At 39.4% G+C, this 21,356-nt stretch overlaps 1 protein-coding gene across 1 annotated transcript in view; it reads right to left on the minus strand.

Moving 5' to 3' along the window:
- Positions 1–21,356, minus strand: part of MAP3K9 (mitogen-activated protein kinase kinase kinase 9) — a 52,710-nt gene that overhangs the window by 11,681 nt on the left and 19,673 nt on the right. Inside the window, exons 3-5 of the mRNA XM_086748718.1 lie at positions 11,967–12,147; positions 5,825–5,973; positions 2,133–2,308 (exon numbers count right to left, since the gene is read on the minus strand). Of these exons, the coding sequence (XP_086604844.1) occupies positions 2,133–2,308; positions 5,825–5,973; positions 11,967–12,147 (506 nt within the window). The remainder of the gene's footprint in view (positions 1–2,132; positions 2,309–5,824; positions 5,974–11,966; positions 12,148–21,356) is intronic.

The raw sequence follows: 21,356 nt of genomic DNA on the forward strand, positions 1-21,356 counted from the left end.
ATCTTACCAGTGCATATGAAAACCTGAAGGAAGGGTGTAAAGAAGATAAAGTCAGGCTCTTTTCAACAGTGTCCAGTGACAGGACAAGAGGCAACAGACACACTCTGAAACGCAAGTGATTCCCTCTGAACACTTTTTTTACTGTGAGTGTTACTGAGCACTAGCAGGTTGTCCAGAGAGGTTGTGGAGTCCCCCTCCTTGGAAATATTCAGAAGTTACCTTGTTTAAGTAAGCTTTGGACTCCAAAGAAGGTGATACTCTCCTCCATCACCAACACACTCCATCTTTCTCTCTAAATGCATGCACACTGGCTCGAGGTGGCCCTGCATGCATATGGGGGGGTGGGACCACATGGCCTTCAGATGTCCCTCCAACTTCAACTGTTCTGTGAAAAGGCACTGAATCCTAAATTCAGTGTCATGACATGAACATGTTGGATATCTGACATGAACATGTTTACAAGAGCCATTGGAGAGTACCACATATATGGGAATCCATTTTGGAAGATTTATTCATAAGATTGAAAACAATTAATCTTTGCTTTCCTGTTCAGTAAGTATCTATCTTAACTTCAGTATTGACTTAAACTGTTTAAAAATAACCTTGATATCTCATGCGTCATACAACAGCAAAAAACACCGCTCAAACATAAAAATGAATGAAGAAAACATCATCAGGAGTTCATTCCCATAATTTTCCACCAAGCATGGCTGCTCTTTAGTCATAAAGATGCATAAGGCAAACTTTTCAATCCTTCCTTTGTTGACAAAATTAATCAATTGAAACTGTGCTTGAGATCTCAAAATGTCTTCTCACTGCACTCCTCTCCTCTCACCACAAGGACAAAAGAATTCAGCACTCAGAATAATTCTCTCCAGCTGGCTAAATGCACTGCAGAAGGTAAAAACTGAAGAATTCAAGTTAAACTTCAGATAGATTATCAGACAGATTTTAGTTTAGATTTTTAAATTTTTTTTAAAGTAACATCATTGTTACCTGTGCCATCACCACGAAGGTTTGGTACATTTTACTCATGAGGTGAACAGGATATAAAATCCTCTTTCCCCATTGCTACAGAGGAATACAGTACTTGAAACTTGAGCGCAGTCTAGCTACTACTTTTTGGTCTTCTGTTTGTCTGTTGAAGTTTCTGGTTTTCAAAAACTGCTGCAAGACAGTTACACCACAGGACAACAGCAGCAGGAAAATGCCTATTAGCTATTTTATTTTTCCCAAAAGCTATTATAATATGTCAATAGAAATGTTTTAAGTATTGTTGTAGAACTTCTCTCCCCTGCCCCAAGGTCTCATCTTTCTCTCTGCCTCCTAAACCCAGCTTCTGAGCCCAAATCAAGCTGGCTGCTTATTACAAATTTATTTTTAGGCAAGAGAATGTGAACATAGAAAGACATTATTACTTTAGTGATTCCACTGCTGTATTTCATACCAATAACTGTAAAGACAGTCTCTGTAAGGACCTTAACATAGATCCAGCAAGCTGTGCTTTCTGTAAGTACTCTTGAAGAAAACTTCAGCTTTTTCACTTCTACTCTTTGAGGCTGATGGTCACAATTCCTTTTATTCCTGCTAGCATTTTTGTTTCTTGCTATTTACCCAGATGGACCCAAACAGTTATTGGACCATTCCCCTGGTAGCACTCATTTATTATACCCTATTCACTTTGATTGTGCTCAAAACCCGGAAAATACAAACGTGACAGAACCAAAGACGCAACATTTGGTAGAGTATATATGCTGAAACTGCCTCTCCTACTTTTACTGTTAACCATTGTCATTGGGTTTCTCAGTTGAGATGCTAACAGTGAAACAGTTATTAGAGGCACTAAAAAAATCCAGACAACTCATCATAGCAGTGTGCACAATGTATAATGAAAGCTTGCTACAATATTAGAAAGTAGCAGCTCAGCATGCACATATTTTACTCATGTTTCTGCCCTTGTGTGCATGACAACCTGCCACTGACTCAGGGACTTATTACAAGCTTCAGTCAAGCATATACAAAATTAACTCTGGGATGCAATAAGTGACGCACTAGAAGATGAATGCTTAAATTATGAAATGGGAAAATTATAATCCAGAGAGCACAAGCATGGAGTTTTTTTCTCTGCTTACCTTTTCTTTGGCTCTGAGCTGATCAAACATCTCTTGGATCTCTTGTTTCCAGTCTTCCTGTAGGGAGTGGAAGGAATCTTTGGGCATTTCAAAGAAACCAGACTCTTCTATGGCAGTGAGATGGTCTAGGATACTGGTAAAGGAAGGTCGTGAGTGTGGGTCAGGATTCCAGCAATCTAGAATAGGACAAAGACAAGCAACTGTTAAGCATCCTTTAGTATGGAGGTTTAAGAGAACGAGTAGTACTTTACTGATCCCCAGTGGCTAAGACTGGCAAGCACACTATCTGTGCTACCCCATCTTTCCTATTTTGCACTTGCATTGACTATTGTCTCATCACAAGTCAAGTATGGAATTCATGCTTTCATGCTTATACAATATCCAACATCACTTAAGATCCTGAACTACCTGTTCTCTAGGTTCTATTGCAATAACATGACAAGTAAAATAGAGGTTTACTAATTTTACAGAAAGTTACATGTTCAAGCATATATTAAAAAAAAATCATAAATAATTTCCTTAAATATTTTAAGTTCTATATGCTCACAGAGTGGAGAGACTATGCAAGACTCCTGCAAACAGTTCTTTTATCACACTTACACTGCAGAGTTAACAGCCATACTGCAGAAGGATATCTACCAGAGTTCTTTCTAATGCCAAACTCTAATACTAAGCTGAGTCATTATGAATCTCTTCCACAGAACTGAAAATCAATCCTGCAAAGCAGACTGAGCATAACTTGAGTGAAAATAGGAGATTCAACTAAATAGTGACACCAAATAATGCATTTTGAGTTTTCTTATTTTTAAGGGTTCTTTTTTATTATTGGAGAGAAATTTGATCAGGCTTTTTTCTATTGCTTTTAAGAGAAACCACAGATAAACAAGCTTTTTCATTTACAATCTAATGCAATGACTTATCCAATTACTGAGCTCTAAAATTTAAGAATTTAAGGTACCCATCTTACCACAGGAGGCAAATCAACTAGCAATAGTACAAAAAGGTACTTCTTTTACAGCAATGGGAATTGAATATTTAAAGAAATAGAAAACAGTATTGAATATTTAAAGAAATAGAAAACGGTATTAAATCATTAAGAACATGTTTTTAAAAAGCCATTAAATCAAGATGTTTGACTTAACAACACTTTTGAATAGGAAACTTTTACTCATTCAGTCCTCCCACTTATTTCACCCTTATTTCTACTCCTGTAGAAAACATTACTTTCTCATTCTATATTGTCCCACACTAGCTCTTACACAGGTTCTTGTTCAACAAGTATCCTTATTCTCTTCAGTACTGCTAGACTCCCGCATGTCAAAGTTTGAGAAGAACCAAACAGAAAAACGTAGCATTCAAGTATATTTCTAGGGAATACAGCTTTTGTGCATGAATGGAAAAAACTAACCCATGGGTCTCCCTCAATAAGCTCATACTGTCATTGCTTTAAATGGTCACTTGATTTAAGACACACGCTACTGCAGCACGAGGCAAGAGTTGTAAGAATGTTCCAAAGTTTCCTGGACCTTACAGTTGGAAAAAAGGAAACATTCTTTAAAAAATTTTGGTCATGTTCTAAAAGACATTCATTCATCAATTTTGTGGACTGAAAAACACCAAGGAGCAGCTGTAATTAAAAAATAACAAACACTTCACAAAATCTGTGCAACCACTGAGGTTGCTGGTTTTGCAGGTCTTGTCTTTGATTTTAGCGTTACCGAGATTGTGCATTTGGGAGCTTTGGTTTCAAACCTGCTGGTATCAAGATGCTTGTCTTTAAACATCTGATCAGGTTCCAGGAGGCATAAGCTGGAACACATTTGTGTTTACGGATTTCAAATTGCTTCTCTCATCAAAACAGAGAACCGAGGATGTTAAAGAGTGCTCTGAAGGTCCCCTGCTGCTGACCAATTAGTAGCAAGGGGTGATACAGCCGGACTGTCAATGCCATAATCCCTGCCTCTTTACCCCAGGTTTTAAGCATGGCAAGGCAAACACGACTCAAAGTAAAACAAAATGCTGCAGCCAGCCAAATGCATGAATGAGTGAACAGGATAACTATGCAGGTGGCCCATGGCTTTTATTTTCCCAGGCCTAGATCTGCCATTACTTGCACTAATGAGGACAGTTGTAACATACAAGTCTTTTCTGTGAAGAGGGAAAGTTCAGCTTTGTTGTCTCAGTGAAGACCACCAGGGCAGTAATTCAAAAGTAAAAGCAGCATTAGGGGAACAAGAGTTCACCCGAGACGGGAAACAGTCTGTTTGAAAAACAGTTCTGGTGAAAGGGCAGAAAGCAATTGTTTTCTTGTTCTCTTCTTCCCTCTGCACATGGAGAAGCCAAGCGTCCCAAAGCCATGCGGGTGCTCACCCCTGCGCTACTGGGTTCAAGCGCAGGCCATGTGCCTCTACCGGACTTTCCCAACAGAGGGCATTATTTTTAACCCCAGCAGCATAATCTCACTTATATTTAAGAAATCCAGGGTCCTTGTTTTAGGGAACCATGTCAAAATAAACTGCCCTGGCACAACACTGAGCTGGTAGTTCCATTAACTCCTTCAGATGCAGTTTCTTGCTTTACATTGCTTCCAAGCTACTACACCTGCAACTCTGCTGCTCTTTACTATCCAGCAGGATATTTCTGTTTTAGCACAACAGTACATGACATTTTTGCTTTAACCTAACTGAAGCCTGTAATCCACAGTATAGACCAAAGAAATACAAAAGTATTATAAAAGCAGAGAAAGCCATCAGAAACATTTTCTTGCATGAATCAAATTCCTTTCTTGGGCCTAAAAACACCACCAGAGGCCACATAGTATCAGTTTTACGGTCAGACTCATTCTTTGCTCACTAAGACTATAAAACCTCAGTTTTCCTTTCTGCCAGATAGATATAAAAATGTTTATTATGTATAAACACCCAGAAATCCTTCAAATAGGGGTACTGGAAAAAGCACTCAAGTCTACTGTGAGAGAGGGAGGGAAGAAAGGAGAAAGGGAGGAACAACTGAAGCTCAGGAGATACGTAAGTAGTTGCAACAGTCAGCAGAGTAGATCACATAGGTGCACCCCAAAAGCTACCTCACAGAATCTTTTTAAATAACTACACCAGCTCTGATGCCAAACTCCTATATTTCTTTCCTCTGTATGTAGCCCACCTTGGGCATGAATTATCTCCACAAACAACGCAGAAAATCACATCCTGACTGAAAATCTGGGTCATTTTCAAACATCAAAGCCACATTTAAACCCCCTCCCTGAAATGTCAGTAGAATAAAGTTTCATTCCAAATCAATCTGACAGGGCACAGCAAGATGTTAAAGATGTGATTTTCAAAACAAGTTGAAGACTTCAAACTAAACCAAAATATGTGAAGCTCCAGTGTTGGTGAGCCTTCACTACTAGAAAAGAAGCTAGAGTATGAGAGCAATAGTCTTCATTTTCCTATAAAGCCAGTTGATAAAAAATGGCAGGGAATTTCTTTCACATACTACTTTTGTAATAGAGTAACTGACACAGCACGCTAACAGCCAAGCCTAGCTCCCATACAATTTACAGCATTGAATAAAGCCATTTGAAAAATCTGTGCCCATTTGAAAAATCTGTGAAAAATCCAAACCAACACAAGGAGGCAACGCTTAACAACACTGTAGAAACAGCACAGACCATACTCACACCACAGCTGGCTTACCTTCCATGAGTTTGGCAAAAGGCTCTGGACACGTGGAAGGGATTGGAAGGGCAAGTTTATTCATGGCAACACCATATGCTACTGCCAGACCATCTATTCCTCGGAATGGTACTTCTCCTGTTAGCAGTTCCCAAAGCAGCACACCATAACTACCAGGAAGAAAACAGAAAAAGAGAATAAGTGTTTGACTTTAACACATTCTTTGTTAAGCAACAAGAAAGTACCTGAACCTATCAGGGTGAGTCTGGTACAATGAAGAAGCTGCAGTTTTCTGGACAAGCTTATAATGGCTGCTAATCTGGTGAAGTGCCTTATTTTACCTGTTTTTTAAAATAAGACTGAAATAAGATGCCATATTCACCTTTTAGGTAAAAATCATTTTCTCTGCAGAAACTGGGAACAATCTGAAAAACTTTAACATAAATCTTCTAACTAATTTATCAAATTCCAAACCAGAACCCAGCAAAACTCTCAAAAATGTGAAGGAGGGTTGTTTGGTAGACTGTGATTTTTAAAAATAAGTGAAAAATACTTCTTCAGAATGAAGTTATTCTTAAGATGTTCTATGAAATATTAACTGTGAAGTTATGAAAATAGTTCCAGGACCGCTCCCCCCCAGGTATATGATAAGCAACACATCCTCAGAATGTTCTCCCTGCTTCTAGGAAACCTGAACAAGAAATGGCTTCTTCATACTAGTGACCTGACGGTTTTTTCTTCCATTGATCTGTCTTATTCTCTTCTGAACTACCACTCTTAAGTGGTAGTGAGTTCCACAAATATAATGTTGTATTGCCAAAAAAAATACTTTGGTATGTTTGTTCTGAGCTTGTCACTTGGTAATTTCATTTGCTTCCCTGTAGTTTTTCCAACGAAGAGTGAACATATGTTCCCTATTAGCTCCTTCCATGCCATCCATGATTTCACAGGCTCCCACTACATCCAGCCGAACTCATCTTCTTTCCAGCCCCTAAAATCCTAATCTAGCTAAATCGTAATCTGCTTGCTGTCCTGAACAGAAGCCATTTCATACATTTTCTGTACCACCTCATTCCATTTAAACATTTATGTTGGAATCACCAAAATCACATACAGTTTTAGATATGGGAAGAGGCACAGTGTTTCCTCTTTTCTTCTTTATTTCTTTCCTATTAAATTTTCATTTGCCACTTCCCTTTCTGACTCCATACAAAATGAGCTAGGTTACCCACAGTAACCCCAATATATTTTTACCACATATATATAACCACAATAGTAAAATTTAGAGCCCATCATTGTACATGTGAAAGACTTCCATGGGTACTACTTTGTGTTTATTACCATTTCATCTATTCTATCATTCAACATTATAAAACGTATCCTCAGCTCTCTGCAGTAGATTAATTTTTCTCATCCTGAATAACTTGGTATCATGAACAAATGTTACCTATTAATTTACTGCTTTTTGAAATCACTTATGATTATGTTGAACACAGAATTCTCCACCAAGAAAACTGATTTATTCATTTAGTAATTAAGAATTGACTAAGCTATAGGAAACATTTGCCCTCTTTTCCCACATCGATTTACTTTCTTTAAAAGCTTCTGACAAAATATTTTTTGAAAGTTTTATAAATCCAAATACGGTATAAGCAGTCTTACCACTTGTCCACATACTCAGTAACTCCTTCAAGAATTTTCTTGGGTTTTTTTGGTAAATTATGACTACCTTCTACAAAAGCTGACTCTCCCCCAGATATGCTCATATGTCCACCAGCTCCCTACCCTTCAGTGCTGTAGAACTGAAAATCAGACTTGCTGATCCTCAGGAAGCTCTTTTATGCTGCCTTCTATTTCTCTGGGATTAAGGCAGCTTTAAGCAACAGATTATACACAGCTATTAACTCTGCTGGATCTCCCATGTTCCTGTAGAAATTTTGTGTGTTACTGTAAACCCCAGCAATTTGTTACTGTTCACTTTATCAGTTAGTTTTAGCATCTCTGTGGATAGTACTTCAGTATGAAATGTCCTCCAGCTTGGCTCCCTTAAAAACAAATTAAAGCATCTATTAGATATTCCTCGTAATGGAATGGTTAGGAAAGCACTGTTGATGTGCTCAAAGTACTTCCTCTGTAGGGTAATTTTTAAAAGACAAAGAAACAGACAAATTGGTGTTTCTTCTAACATGACAGTACAAGTACATATTCCAGGAAAGGGCACTTTGTTTCTGACCAAACTGAATGCCACCTCTTCCTCATGTACTTACAATTCATTGCTGAGAATACTGCTTCCACAGAACCAGGGAAATGCTGCTTTGTGGCATTCAAAAAAAGGCATATGAAAAAAGAATCAAGGGCCTCTCCACATTCTCAAGAGGGAGGAATAAAAACTAGTCAAACTCATTTATTTTTTCCAGCACCTAGACTTTTTTGGACTTTCATGATGAAATGAACCAAGTGATACAGACCAAGTCAACTGACACTTGTATGAATAATTAACCATCTCCCAGTGGTCCAGTAATCCCTTAAGCCATTTAACATCAGGTTCAATCCTACACACTGGATTTTCCAGGAGAGAGAGGCTTGAGGTCTGGAGGATTTCACATGTGATTTTGCCAGCTCCCTTGTAAGTTTGTGAACTTCAAAAAAAAACTAGTAAATTCTTCTCATTTATTGTTCAATGGCATTTCTACCATAGGTTCCTCTTCTCCATCTCCCTAGGTTCAGCACTTTCCATGAGAAAGAAACTATTAGCCCAACAAGGAGATCCCAGCAACAACAGAAACCAGAATATTACTTTTAAGAAAAAAAATCTTCATTACATTTTAATGGCTATTAACATTATTGGACTGGCAGTTTCAGAAATTACATGTCCTGCTTATTGCACAGACAGTTGTGTACACTTCTCCCACATGAGCTTCTACCAGTATTGCTAGATAACACTTATCTGCCAGGTACTGAAGTCTTACCTATGCTTCATTTCATGCAGAAGACTACAGAAGCCTGTAAGTAGTCAGTTGTGGATGGAAGTGCTTGCCAACAGTTGATTCAAATGAAATATTCTAATGACTGAAGTTTCTACACCCACCACTGAATGCCTGAAACATCTTGAACTGCTAATCAGATGGCTTTAGGTAGTTCTGGTATTCCATTCCTAAATTAAAATTAAATTCCTAATTATTTCACTGGTCTCAGAGTAGGTACATCTTAAAAGCATCTAAACTGAGGAACACAGAGAACTCAGATGAAAGCTGCATGCTGGCTGTATCTTCTGCATACCAATCATGTTGACAACATGATTGCCTATTAAGCAGCACAAGTCAAAAATGAAGTGTGCAGCAAACAAGAAATACACTTAAGCAGTAAAAATGACAGGGAAATTTGAATTGTATGCCTACTAACACTAGCTTGTTCTGTAGTACTGGATAAGCTGTGATATCTGTGCTTCAATTTCATCCCCGTAAATTCAAAGCAAATACGTACCTCTCCTCTCAAACACACAAACAGATTTACAGGAACTGATATATTTAAATAAAACCGCAGTTTCTTTGTCCTCTCTGCAATATAAGCGCAAGGTTTCTGCTGTATATCTAAAGCTTGCGGGTGTAGCACAGCAAAATTCACAGCAACAAATTTTCACTGGCAAGATGTGCTAAGTACCATTATTATTATTAACAAGCTTTACAGTGGCCCAGACCCTGGTGATAGACACCAGCATGTGGGAGCACTCCTCAACCTTGTAAGTTCTTTGCCAACTCTCTTTTAGAGTGAGCCAAAAAAAAAAAAACCAGACTGAGTTTTTAAAATGGATCTTGATACATGTTTTGAAAGGAATTACATGAAGTAGTTATTTATGATTAGATAAGACTGACTCTGGAAATTTAAGTTCTGATAAGCATTTTCTCCCAACATCATCTTCACCTCTTTGTGCAGTAAGAACACAAGCAGAACAAGATTCTTGTTAAAAGGCTGGGCAACAATTCAGCCAGCAGTATCATTCTAATAAGCTTTACAGAAAATGTGTTGATATAAAAGAGTCTGTGATGTTAGGGACAAAGACATCCCATTTTGTTGATGCTGCATAGACTAACTGGAAGGTTATCAGGCAAAAAAACTCCCTGAACTCCAGTGATTAACAAGAGGCTGAAAGTGGACAAGAAAAGGGGCAAGTCTAATAGGATGAAAAAAAAGTTCATCCTGTTAAGAATTTCAAGGTGCATCTTTGGGTGGGGACAGAACTTATTACACATGTCCATGACTGCTTCTGTAAAATCCAGTCCTTACAATCAGTGACACACTAGTAGTGACCGCACTGTAAAGTATTCGCCCTCTGCATACATGCCTCAAACACCAGGTTCTTTTCAGCTTGTTTAACTATGACTCAAGGTTTTGGCCACCAGAGAGACAAGGCTTATTCAAAGACAGTATAACAGCTCTCTTAATGGTGATAACCCTCTGTTTAAGGAAGAGCACTGAGAGGAACTCAACCTGTTTTCAAGGTAAGGCTGGTAACTATAAAAAGAGAAAGTGATGAAGGAAATCTTAAAAACAGAAATACAGCATTCTGGAAAACTGATAAATAATATAAGTGATTTACAATCCTTAAGTCAATGACCAAACTGACATTTTTGCACAGGTACTGATGCACTTAAGCTATCTTCATTAAAACCATCAACTGACCTATTAAATCTTACCTTTTTTAAAATGAGGTCTTATTGGTACAGAACATCTACTGATCTGTTCACAGCATGCCTGGATTAGTAGCACTACAGTCACAGGGAAATTGTTTCTCCCTTCCCTTCTCTCTCTTTCCTGGGTTACTCTTAAAGGCCACTCCTGGCACTGTTTCAGAGAAGAGCAAACTAAGCTCTGTACAAACCAGTACTGTCAACAACCACGTGCACAGAAAAGGTGCACAGCCTTGAGGTTTTTATTTCTGACAGACTTCACTGAGAATAAAAGCCTGGTCCTTACTCAGTTCCTCTCAAATTAAGTACAGAGGCTACCACATTTAATTATAGTCAGAATTTTATCCACGCGATTAGTGTAGAAAACACAAGTTCACAAGACTTATCACACAGCGATATATTATCTACTTAGCAAAACTGGATAAGAAAATGAAAATCCTCACACCAAATCTCTGCCATAACAGTCAGAAAATTCTGCCAGCTGGGTTATTTCTTTATCCTGACAGATTTCATAGCATGCACACACTTACATGGGAACATTACCGGCTAGTGACAGAATCTTACTGCTTTAAAGACCAAGTCACCCTGACATTTTGATACCTCTCTCCCTACAGGAAAAACAAAATTCCATCTGCTTCAGATGTTCAGTACCGATTCTGTGTCACACAGCATCCAGAAAAGTCACTGTCCTAGAGCTATTTACAGATTTCTGGATTTACCAATTCACTTAGTGGTCATAGTCAAACTAATTTTCTGGAAGTCTATGGGCCAACCCTTACATTCCTCTCCACTAAAGTAGCTCCTATTCTCAAAAATACCAGTGCATGAATGGAAAAGACAATATATACATGCAAATTACTACTTATGGATTACATACTCAGATGGACCTAGAGAACAGATTTATTATTTTATGTGAAAGACCAGAGGGGTGGAAATAATTAATAAGATTATTACGAAAGTGAAAAACATTGTATTCAGGTTGAAACCGCAGGGGGAATTTGATTAGATAGAGTGTTTGTGTACATATACATCAGAGATAAAATTGCTACTTTTTTACTGTTTTACCAACAGTAAGATCATTTCATGTTTTGGTAGTAATCTAAGTACTTCACAGACTGTTTTATGGCCTTTGATTATGTTAGCCAATAGCCAGATAAGCACAAAAAGTTTGTTTTAGATAAAGCAGAGGGAATTGGGATTACGAATCCTGGGATAATCTAAATGTAAATCTATAGAACAACAAAAAGAGGCATGCAGGAGCTGGTCCACCACTTTCTACAGTAAAAAAAAAAAAAAGTTTACAGTTAATACAAAGTAGTCTGAGAATCTGATAGATGGAAAGCTGGTGGGTAAAGTTTTCTTAAGACTTGAATTTTAATATTTAGTTCACCATTACTCATTCTTATCCACAAAAGAGGTTTCCTGGAAGGTCTAGTTACTCTTTAATATCCAATCACTTAATGCCAAATCAATACCTCCACACATCGCTGCCTTTGGAGAACATGGAGGAGCGGATGACCTCAGGAGCCATCCAGGCATATGTTCCAGCTGCGCTCATTTTGGTAGTTTTATGCCATTCCCTGGCCAAGCCGAAATCCGTGATCTTCAATATCTTGTTGCTCAGATCTCCATTTTCCACCTTTTCGAGTATCAGTACTAGAGAAAAGGGAGGGGGGGAAATAAAAGGTATGCAGAGTAAAGCTAGTATTTATGCAAAAAAAAGATCTTCCTGGAGATCTCCCAGTTTTCCAAGATTCTCCCTGACTTTTAGTTATTCAGACATACCACACTCCATTACAAGTTATTTCAAGCTGATCCCTTAATCTGAGAAGTGAACAGTTGTCTAGCAAACAACTTCAAATTTAACCAAAATATCAAGCCCCAGACAACAAATAGATAATAACATAATTATTTAATATAATGCCTAGTGTCATTCTGTATAATAATTCTCTGATAAGAGGAAGTGAACCACTGTAACTTCTAGAAATCCAGATAAGGGAAGACATTTCCTAATTAATCCTCTCCCAGCAAGCCAGTAATAGCATCTTTTTCTTGAACTGCTTAGACTTTTTTAAAAATCCAGATACACACACAAGCTGGATATACTCTTCATGTAAATATGTTAGGAATGGAAGCTCTATGTACACAGAAGGATTTTCAAGTCACAATTACAAAAAAAAAAAAAAAAGATTGATGATCAGTAATAACATGCCCAATGCAAGACTTCATATACACCACCATGTTACAGATTCCCTCCCCTATCATTACAAAACTATGTTTAGTAACTGCCAAAGTTTCTACCATGTTTCAGTGCCAAAGGAGTCTATACCCAAAGTACTTTTAAAAAAACCTTGAGGCAGAACTGAAGAATGCTTTGGTGTAAGGCACATATTCCTCTTCACCCAGAAACCCGTACTGTCACATCATTGTGCAATGAGTGCAAAGCAGGGGCCAGAAGTACCCACTTTGCTTTAGCAGCACCTCATTATCTTCTTCACCTTCATGTAAAGTGACCACACAAGTTGCGCCAGCAATGTAACATGAGGAATAGAATAAAATAGGACACTAAACTTCCATAACTAAAATAGCCATAAGCTTGTGAAATTATTTTCAGCCACTTTGTAAAAGGCTGCAAAGAAAAAAATACTTGTATTACCATTAGTCCAATTACTTCACAGCAAAAGGCACCAAGTCACTAACACACCACCACTATGCAGCTACTCTGTTTCCAATGTTATTACAGATACAGGTTCTTAGAATACAAGAGGGGATTTTTTCCCCTCTCTATGTGTGTATGAATTGCAAAAAGAAAAAAAAAACCTCCACAACCAATCCCAGATCATAATGAACCCTATAAGAGGCAAAAGCATTGCAAAAATTACAGTACATACAAAAATGATCTTCAGGACCATTTTTCAGTTCATGACAAGACTCAAGTATCAATCTCAAGCTAATACAACTTTTTTGGGGCGCGGGTGGGGCGGGGGGGCACGTTCTCATACTTCCCTCCAATAATCAAAATGGGATTTCCCATGAAATAAAAGCCAAAAGTGTTAGTTCAACCCTTCTGCAAAATAAGTAATACACATTCTTACCTCTTTTGCAAAATTCCTTTCTGACATTACTGAACACTCAATTTTTCTAATTGTAGAGGAAGGAGGAGTTTGAGGCCTAGAGTCACTATTGTCTTCATTTGAGCAAAAGGATGTGTATTTTTAGAGCCACACTTCAGTGTAGAACAGAACCACCACAAGAAACAAAGGTACAGAAGAAGGCTTCCTTTGTGCCTCTTCTAGCAAACCTAACTTTTCTCCTTCTTTCTAGCAGCTGAAGAACTGCTAAGAGAAATTGCTAACAAATTGCTCATTGATTACAAGAGTTAAAAACTTCCTAGATAACACATTCTAAGTTTCTTCTTCTAGCATATACACACTCTGCCTAAAGAGCTGGCAGAATAATAGAATCTAATTTTAAATGAAAATGTAGTAGTATGTAGATACACAGTGGAGTTGTAAATGTAAAGTAAAACTTGGAAACATGAAAACATGCATTTAGGGTATTTTTTTTTTGCTTCCCTCCAAAAGCACAATGAGCAACAAGCAAATTTGTTGTTCACGAGGTAGATCATATTCTGTCTAAATGATCTCAATAGCAGGACAGAGAGCGAGGTGTCACAGTTGTGTTATACACACCTTCCCGGCAAGAGGTTATTTAAATCTAATTACCTTAATTTGTATTAAGTTCTAACAAAATAATTAGTACTTACACAGATCTTTTGTATCCATGAACTTGTTCTTTTGTTAGATGTAGGCTAAGTGAGACAAATTACCATGACAAAAGACCAGAAAAGGGCAATGGAAGAGCTGGATTTATTGCAAGTCCTTGATTCCTTAGTTACATCCTTGGCTCCCCTTCTATTTCCTTGTAAGAACTGCTTGGGATAATAATCCTAAAACTCAAAATTGTAAAAATTAATTTTAAGAATAATCTCTCTCTCTCCAGCATCTGTTGCAGTTCTCCTTCTCTTGGTCAGTATCAACAGGCTCGTTTGTAATGGCTAAGAATCTTCCTAGCCCATCTGTCAGATTTGAAAACCGAAAACCTTGACTATTCTTCTTGCATTTGCTTGGATTTCAATAAAGAATCTTGTAAATTGGTGAAATATTAATTCCTTTCAGTTTCCTCCTTAAAAATCTCTTTTATGGAGAACACAAGCCAGGTTGCTAGGACACTGCAAATGCATTCTATTCATGCTAATCAACAGGGCCTCATTTGCTTGTGAGCTTTACCTACAACCAGTTATTACCTCTTGTTTAATACTTGGAGTGCAATTTCTCTTCTGCCAGTGCTGTTTCTTCTGCACTCATACTAGCCTACCACAATACGAAACACAAATAAGCAACATACTCCCTACACTTACAGAGTGGTGTAACATACCTTCCCATCTTTGAATATATTTGATCACTCACAACAGAGCTAACAGTGGCCAGATGATCAGCCTAACAAAAAAAAAAAAATTCAGACACAAATATAGAGCACCTACACGAAAACCACAGCTTATCTACAGGAGCAGTAAACCTTCTCATTCTGGTCTGTTGATTTAAAAGATATGCATGAGATAAAGAGGCTAAAAAAAAGTAGAGAATTTAATTAAATTTTTTTCACATTCCTAGTCTTAAAAAGATAAATTGTTTGGCAGTAAAGATACTGGGTCTAGTTTTCAGACAACCGGGGAAGAATGAGAGCTGAATCAGCAGGAACATGCAGAATGTGTGTCAGCTTGTTAGTGGTGGAGCATCGTTTGCCCATTCCAGCAGGGCCCATGCAAGAAATCTCTTCCTGTGTGCAGGCACAGAGCCAGCCAAGTTGTAGATGAAGGTATGCTATGTACTACTACTAACTACTTAGAAGTATCTTTTTTCCTCTGCAGCACAGGTTAAAAGCTGATCTTAGCACGGGTAGGAGCCAACTGGCAGTGTGCAAAAGAGACCGGCGAAGCAAACCAGAAATTATAAGCACATTCAGACAGTTTGAAAATCCAACTGCTACAGCAAAACAACTTAATATAGCAAATCACCAATACCATTTATTTGCATACTGCATGTGCAAAGCAAAGCATGATGGCTTAAACTAGGATTAAAAATTGTTAGCAGCTTTAGGTTAAGGGTTTCATGAACATGTGTGCTTTCAGGAGTAATAATCACTGATGATGCACCCAAGATCATCTTATCCTTGTCTGCAATTTGAGCTAGCAGCTTTTCTAGCAGAGCTGGAAGTAGCAATGGAAATCAACTTCTTGAGGTCAGATGAAGCCAGTTTACTTTTTCCAGTTTAAGTATCATTTTGTATATGTATTAATAGCTAGCAGGCTGTCAGTCTTACTGAAAGTAAGCAAGTCTTTAGAATTACACAGCTCACAGTGATAACAGATCCCAAAGGGGATGATTCTCAGTTTCATTAGCCACAGTTGTGTATCAGTGACATCAAGAATGAGGGTTTTTTTTCCTAAAGCCAGGGCCAACTCATGTTTTTTTGCTGCTAAAACAAAGATTTGTACTGAAAATAGAGCTCACAGAAACAGGCCCACTGAAGTATGGCTGACACAATGGTATCTGACACTGAGTCAGCTCTTCCTCCTCCTCCACCCCATTCCACGTTATTATACTTTACCAGAAAGACAAAACCATCTGCCTTAGTATTCAAAGCAATACTAAAAGCAACTTGATTAAGATTTCTAAAATACCACTATATGCTTCAGCCTTCACATAGTTGCTACTACTGGATCTTCAGTTCTGTCTTGTCATCACAAGTCATTACGGAGATGCCTGCTCCGTGGCGCACTAGTCAGTGCAGGATTATTTAATAGAAGGACAGAGTTAAGGCTGCTGTTGGTCTAATGAGACCTTGAAGAATGGTTCCAACCGTGGAGTTCATGTTAGAACACTGAACTTTCACTAGTACGTTTAGGATTGGTACTATTATGTACCTAGGACTGTTCTATGTCCTTTCAGAAGGAGAAATCGCTGCAGTGAAAACACTGAAACCTGCAGCTTAAATTTCATTACTGCAGACATCCTGTACTAGTACCCAAAACCACTGGTTAGTTCTAAGTAGGCAAAACAGAGAATCAAATTAATTCGGAAGGAATACAGACTAGAGTTCAAAAAAATAACATATTAAATACTAGCCAAGTTTCAACTGTGCCATAAACTATAACGTAAGACTACGGAAGGGCTGCCCTGGAGGCAAGTGACAAACATTTCAATAGAGATGAAGTTCTTTCTTACATGCATGAAATAGATGCACACCGACCTACAGCCTCACACGTTTGAAAGGCAAACTTCTCTTTTCTCCCCACTCCTCCATCCTCATGGATCGTTCCCGTGAAAGCTGACTTGGATGAAACAAACTCACAGCATCTCAGAAGGCAGTCTTCCTAGTCTCCTACCATAGTTAGCAAAGACATAAACTCTCCCGAAGGGGATTCTAAGCTTAAGTCTAATATACACGCTCTGAATTACTCTCTTGACTAGAGGCACATCTGTGCTAAGTGCCTCAACTCAAACCTCATGAATCTCTGTGGTTTGGTGTAAGTAAGCAATTTTAATTAGAGAAGCTCCCCAACACACCAGATGTTAGAGAGCCATCTGGTGAAAACCAATTTACTCATAGTTGCAAGATTACCACAGTGCTCTGAACTTTTTTAAAATTATGTTTTCAGAAATATATTGTTCTATTAGTAGGACAGCTAATGTAAGTCAAACTAGTACTACTATTAAATGAGTCTTAATTAAAACTGCCCCTTGGCCCACAAAGGCAGCTGGAAGTCATAATTTACTGTATCTTGCACCACTCACCTTAATGATTACTGAATCAATGGAAAAGTAAATGGTGAATATCTTTGTCAAACACACAAAGCTTTAATGCAAGGAGGACCTCGTTTCTTGATATTAAACAGCTGTATTTTAATTAATCAAGTATCTACCAGAAAGACATGAGATCAGATATACAAATACACCATGACAAGGTCAAGATAGGAGTATAAAGCCGTATATCCTTTGATCTACTTGTACCTACAGTTTAAGAAAACCCTAAGATAGCTGGGTAAACTACATCCAATATGTCAGCATCACTCCTGCTTCTTAGCCATTGCAGTAAGAAGTTTAAAACTGCTGAGCAAACTTTGTTTTGGGAATACTCTCAACTTTATAATGGTGTTCCAGTGCCAATAACTGCATTGTTGATACATTCTTAATTCCACTTAACTTATTTCTATTACAACATGTTTTTTCCTCTTTCCAGTTATGCTAGAAGGACTAATTGGTCTGGATCTCTTCTCTTCAGCCAGAATATACATATTTCTATCCCTTTCATAGAATGATTTCAGATGGAAGGGACCTTAAAGATCATCTAGTTCCAACCCCTTTGCCATGGGCAGGGACACCTTCTACTAGATCAGGTTGCTCAAAGCCCCATCCAGCCTGGCCTTCAACACTTCCAGGGATGGTGCATCCACAGCTTCTCCGGGCAACCTGTTCCAGTGCCTCACCACTCTCACAGTAAAGAATTTCTTCCTTATATCTAATCTGAACCTACCCTCTTCTAGTTTAAAGCCATTACTCCTTGTCCTATCACTACATGCCCTTGTAAAAAAGTAAAAAGTTCCTCTTCAGCCTTCTCGTAGGCTCCCTTTATGTACTGGAATGCTGCTGTAACATCTGTCCAGAGCCTTCTCTTCTCCAAGCTGAACCACCCCAACTCCCTCAGCCTGTATTCATAGGAGAGGTGCTCCAGCCCTCTGATCATCTTCACGGCCCTCCTCTGGACTCACTGCAATAGGTCCACGTCCTTCTTACACTGGGGACCCCAGAGCTGGATGTAGTACTCCAGGCAAGGTCTCACAAGAGCAGAGTAGCTGTGATACAGCCCAGTATGCAGTTGGCTTACTGGGCTGCAATCGCACATTGCTGGGTCATGTTGAGCTTCTTATCAACCAGCACCCTCAAGTCCTTCTCCTCAAGGCTGCTCTCAATCCATTCTCTGCCTAGTCTGTATTTGTGTCTGGGATTGCCACGACCCAGGTGCAGGACCTTGCACTTGGCCTGGTTGAACTTCATGAGGTTGGCACGGGCCCACCTCTCCAGCCTGTCAAGGTCCCTCTGGATGGCATCCCTTCCCTCCAGTGTCATCATCAAACTTGCCAATGGTGCACTCTATCCCACTGTCCATGTTGCTGACAAAGACGTTGAACAGCACAAGTCCCAGTACTGGCCCCTGAGGAACACCACTCGTCACTGATCTCTACTTGGACATCAAGCCATTGACCACAACTCTAAGTGCAACCATCTAGCCAGTTCCTTATCCACTGAGTGGTCCAGCCGTCAAATTCATGTCTCTTCAGTTTACAGACAAGGACATTGTGCAAAGCATTTGACACTGTCCTGCACAAGTCCAGACAGAGGACATCAGGTGCTCTTCCCTTATCCACCAATGCTGTAATCCCATCATAGAAGGCCACCAAAATGGTCAGGCACAATTTGCCCTTAGTGGAGCCATATTGGCTGTCATCAATCACCTCCTTATTTTCCATGTGCCTTAGCATGGTTTCCAGGAGGATCTGCTCCATTATCTTGCCAGGCACAGAGGTGAGAGAGACTGACTGGTCTGTAGGTCTCTGGGTCTTCCTTGTTTCCCTTCTTAAAAATGAGCATTATGTTCCCTTTTCCAGTCAGTGGGAAATAAACTGCCACAACTTCTCAAATACGATGGATAGAGGCTTAGCAACTTCATCTGCCAGTTCCCTCAGGACTCACAAATGCATCTCATCAGGTCCCATGGACTTGTGCACCTTCAGGTTCCTTAGATGGTCTCAAACCTGATCTTACGCTACAGTGAGCGGTTTTTCATTCTCCCAGTCCCTGCCTTTGCTATCTGCAACTTGGGTGATGTGGCTAGAGCTCTTTCCAGTGAAGACTGAGGCAAAGAAGTCATTGAGTACCTCAGCCTTCTCCATGTCCTGGGTAACCAGGCCTCCTGTTTCCTTCCGGAGAGGGCCTACGTTTTCCCTGGTCTTCCTTTTATCACTGACATACCTATAGAAGCCTTTCTTGTTGCCCTTGATGTCCCCGGCCAGATTTAATTCTGTCAGGGCTTTAGCTTTTCTAACTTGATCCCTATCTGCTCGGACAACTTCTCTGTATTCCTCCCAGGCTACCTATTCTTTCTTCCACCCTCTGTAGGCTTCCTTTTTGTGTCTGAGTTTGTTCAAGAGCTCCTTGTTCATCCATGCAGGTCTCCTGGTGTTTTTTGCCTGACTTCCTCTTTGTTGGGAAGCATTGTTCCCGAGTTGGAGGAGGTGATCCTTGAATATTAACCAGCTTTCCCGAGTCCCTCTTCCTTCCAGGGTTCTATCCCATGGTACTCTGCCAAGAGGCCAAAGTGTGCTCTCCTGAAGTCCAGGGTAGTGAGCTTGCTGTGCGCCCTCCTCGCTGCCCTAAGGATCTTGAACATCATTTCATGGTCACTGTAGTCAAGGCTACCCTTGAGCTTCACATTCCCCACCAGCCCCTCCCTGTTGGTAAGAACAAGGTCAAGCATAGCACCTCTCCTCATTGCCTCCTCTATCACTTGGAGAAGGAAGTTATTATGAATGCATTTCAGGAACCTTTTGGATTGCTTATGCTCTGCTGTGTTGTCCCTCCAACAGATACCGGAGTGGTTGAAGTCCCCCATGAGTACCAGGGCTTGTAAACATGAGGCTGCTCCTATCAGTCTACTGAGGGCCTCCTCCACTCAGTCTTCCTGGTCAGGTGGCCCGTAACAGACCCCCACTATAATGTCAGGGGTCTCTGCCCTCCCTTTAATCCTGACCCATGTACTTCCGAAACTCATCCACTCTTCTTCCAAACATACTCCTTTACCCTACATAAACAGATAAACCATCTGCACTGAATCTTTCAATTCAATCACTAAGCAAACATGATAAAGCTTTACTTAGGTTCTAAGTTGGTCCTTTTATAAAACCTCAGTAATACACGTCCTGTTTTTCATCCAGCACCATACTACCTCCAGTATGTATGAAAAGGCAGTTTAAAGAGGTAGATTACTTTCACAGAAGGAAAGTTTTCACAAGGGAAATTAAGAAAATTTGTTTTGGCAACAAAATTAACAGTTGCTGTTCTAATTCTCTGTTCTGCTCATATTACACCAGCAGAGCCAGAAGACACATTATAACCTCCTCTCACAAACACAAATGTGCTCTGGAAGGCAGTAACACTGTCAGATTTTTTGCTCGTTTCTTTTGGGAGGGTTATTTTAGTTTTCAGCTACACTTTTGGACAGTTAGGACAGCATTCTTAATCTCCAGTGGGTGAAAGTAGTGGGAAAGAGCAAGTGGGGAAAAATAAACACTTTAACCTGTGCTGATCCAGTTGTTAGTAACATCAAAGAACTGGTAGGAAGTAGCTCCTCATTTCATCCCACTGTCAAAATGAAGTGAGAAGGCAGCAAAATACGGTCATATAATTATCTTTTTCTGGTTGCTCAGCTTAGAGAAAGGATTAGGTTTATCTGCATAGCGTAGCACTGAACAGAATACTCCCTTGCTTTATTTGTACTAAAAACTGACTCATCACTTCAGAAGCAGAACAACATTCAGGGAGGAACTACTGTAGTGTGATGACCCATAGCAAAACCAGGATATTTTTATATATGAAGGTAGAGGAAAGGGGCTGCTGTGTACTGCACAGAATAGTATGAATAGCCAGGCACACCAAAATTTTCTGGCTGTACTGGCTTCAGCTTCAAGTACTCTCCTGTTGTATTCCCAATTTACTTAGCACACAGCACACCAAGAAAATAAAGAA

This window comes from Chlamydotis macqueenii, chromosome 5 (genome assembly GCF_036417535.1).
Source record: "Chlamydotis macqueenii isolate bChlMac1 chromosome 5, bChlMac1.mat, whole genome shotgun sequence".
Taxonomy (NCBI): Eukaryota; Metazoa; Chordata; class Aves; order Otidiformes; family Otididae; genus Chlamydotis; species Chlamydotis macqueenii.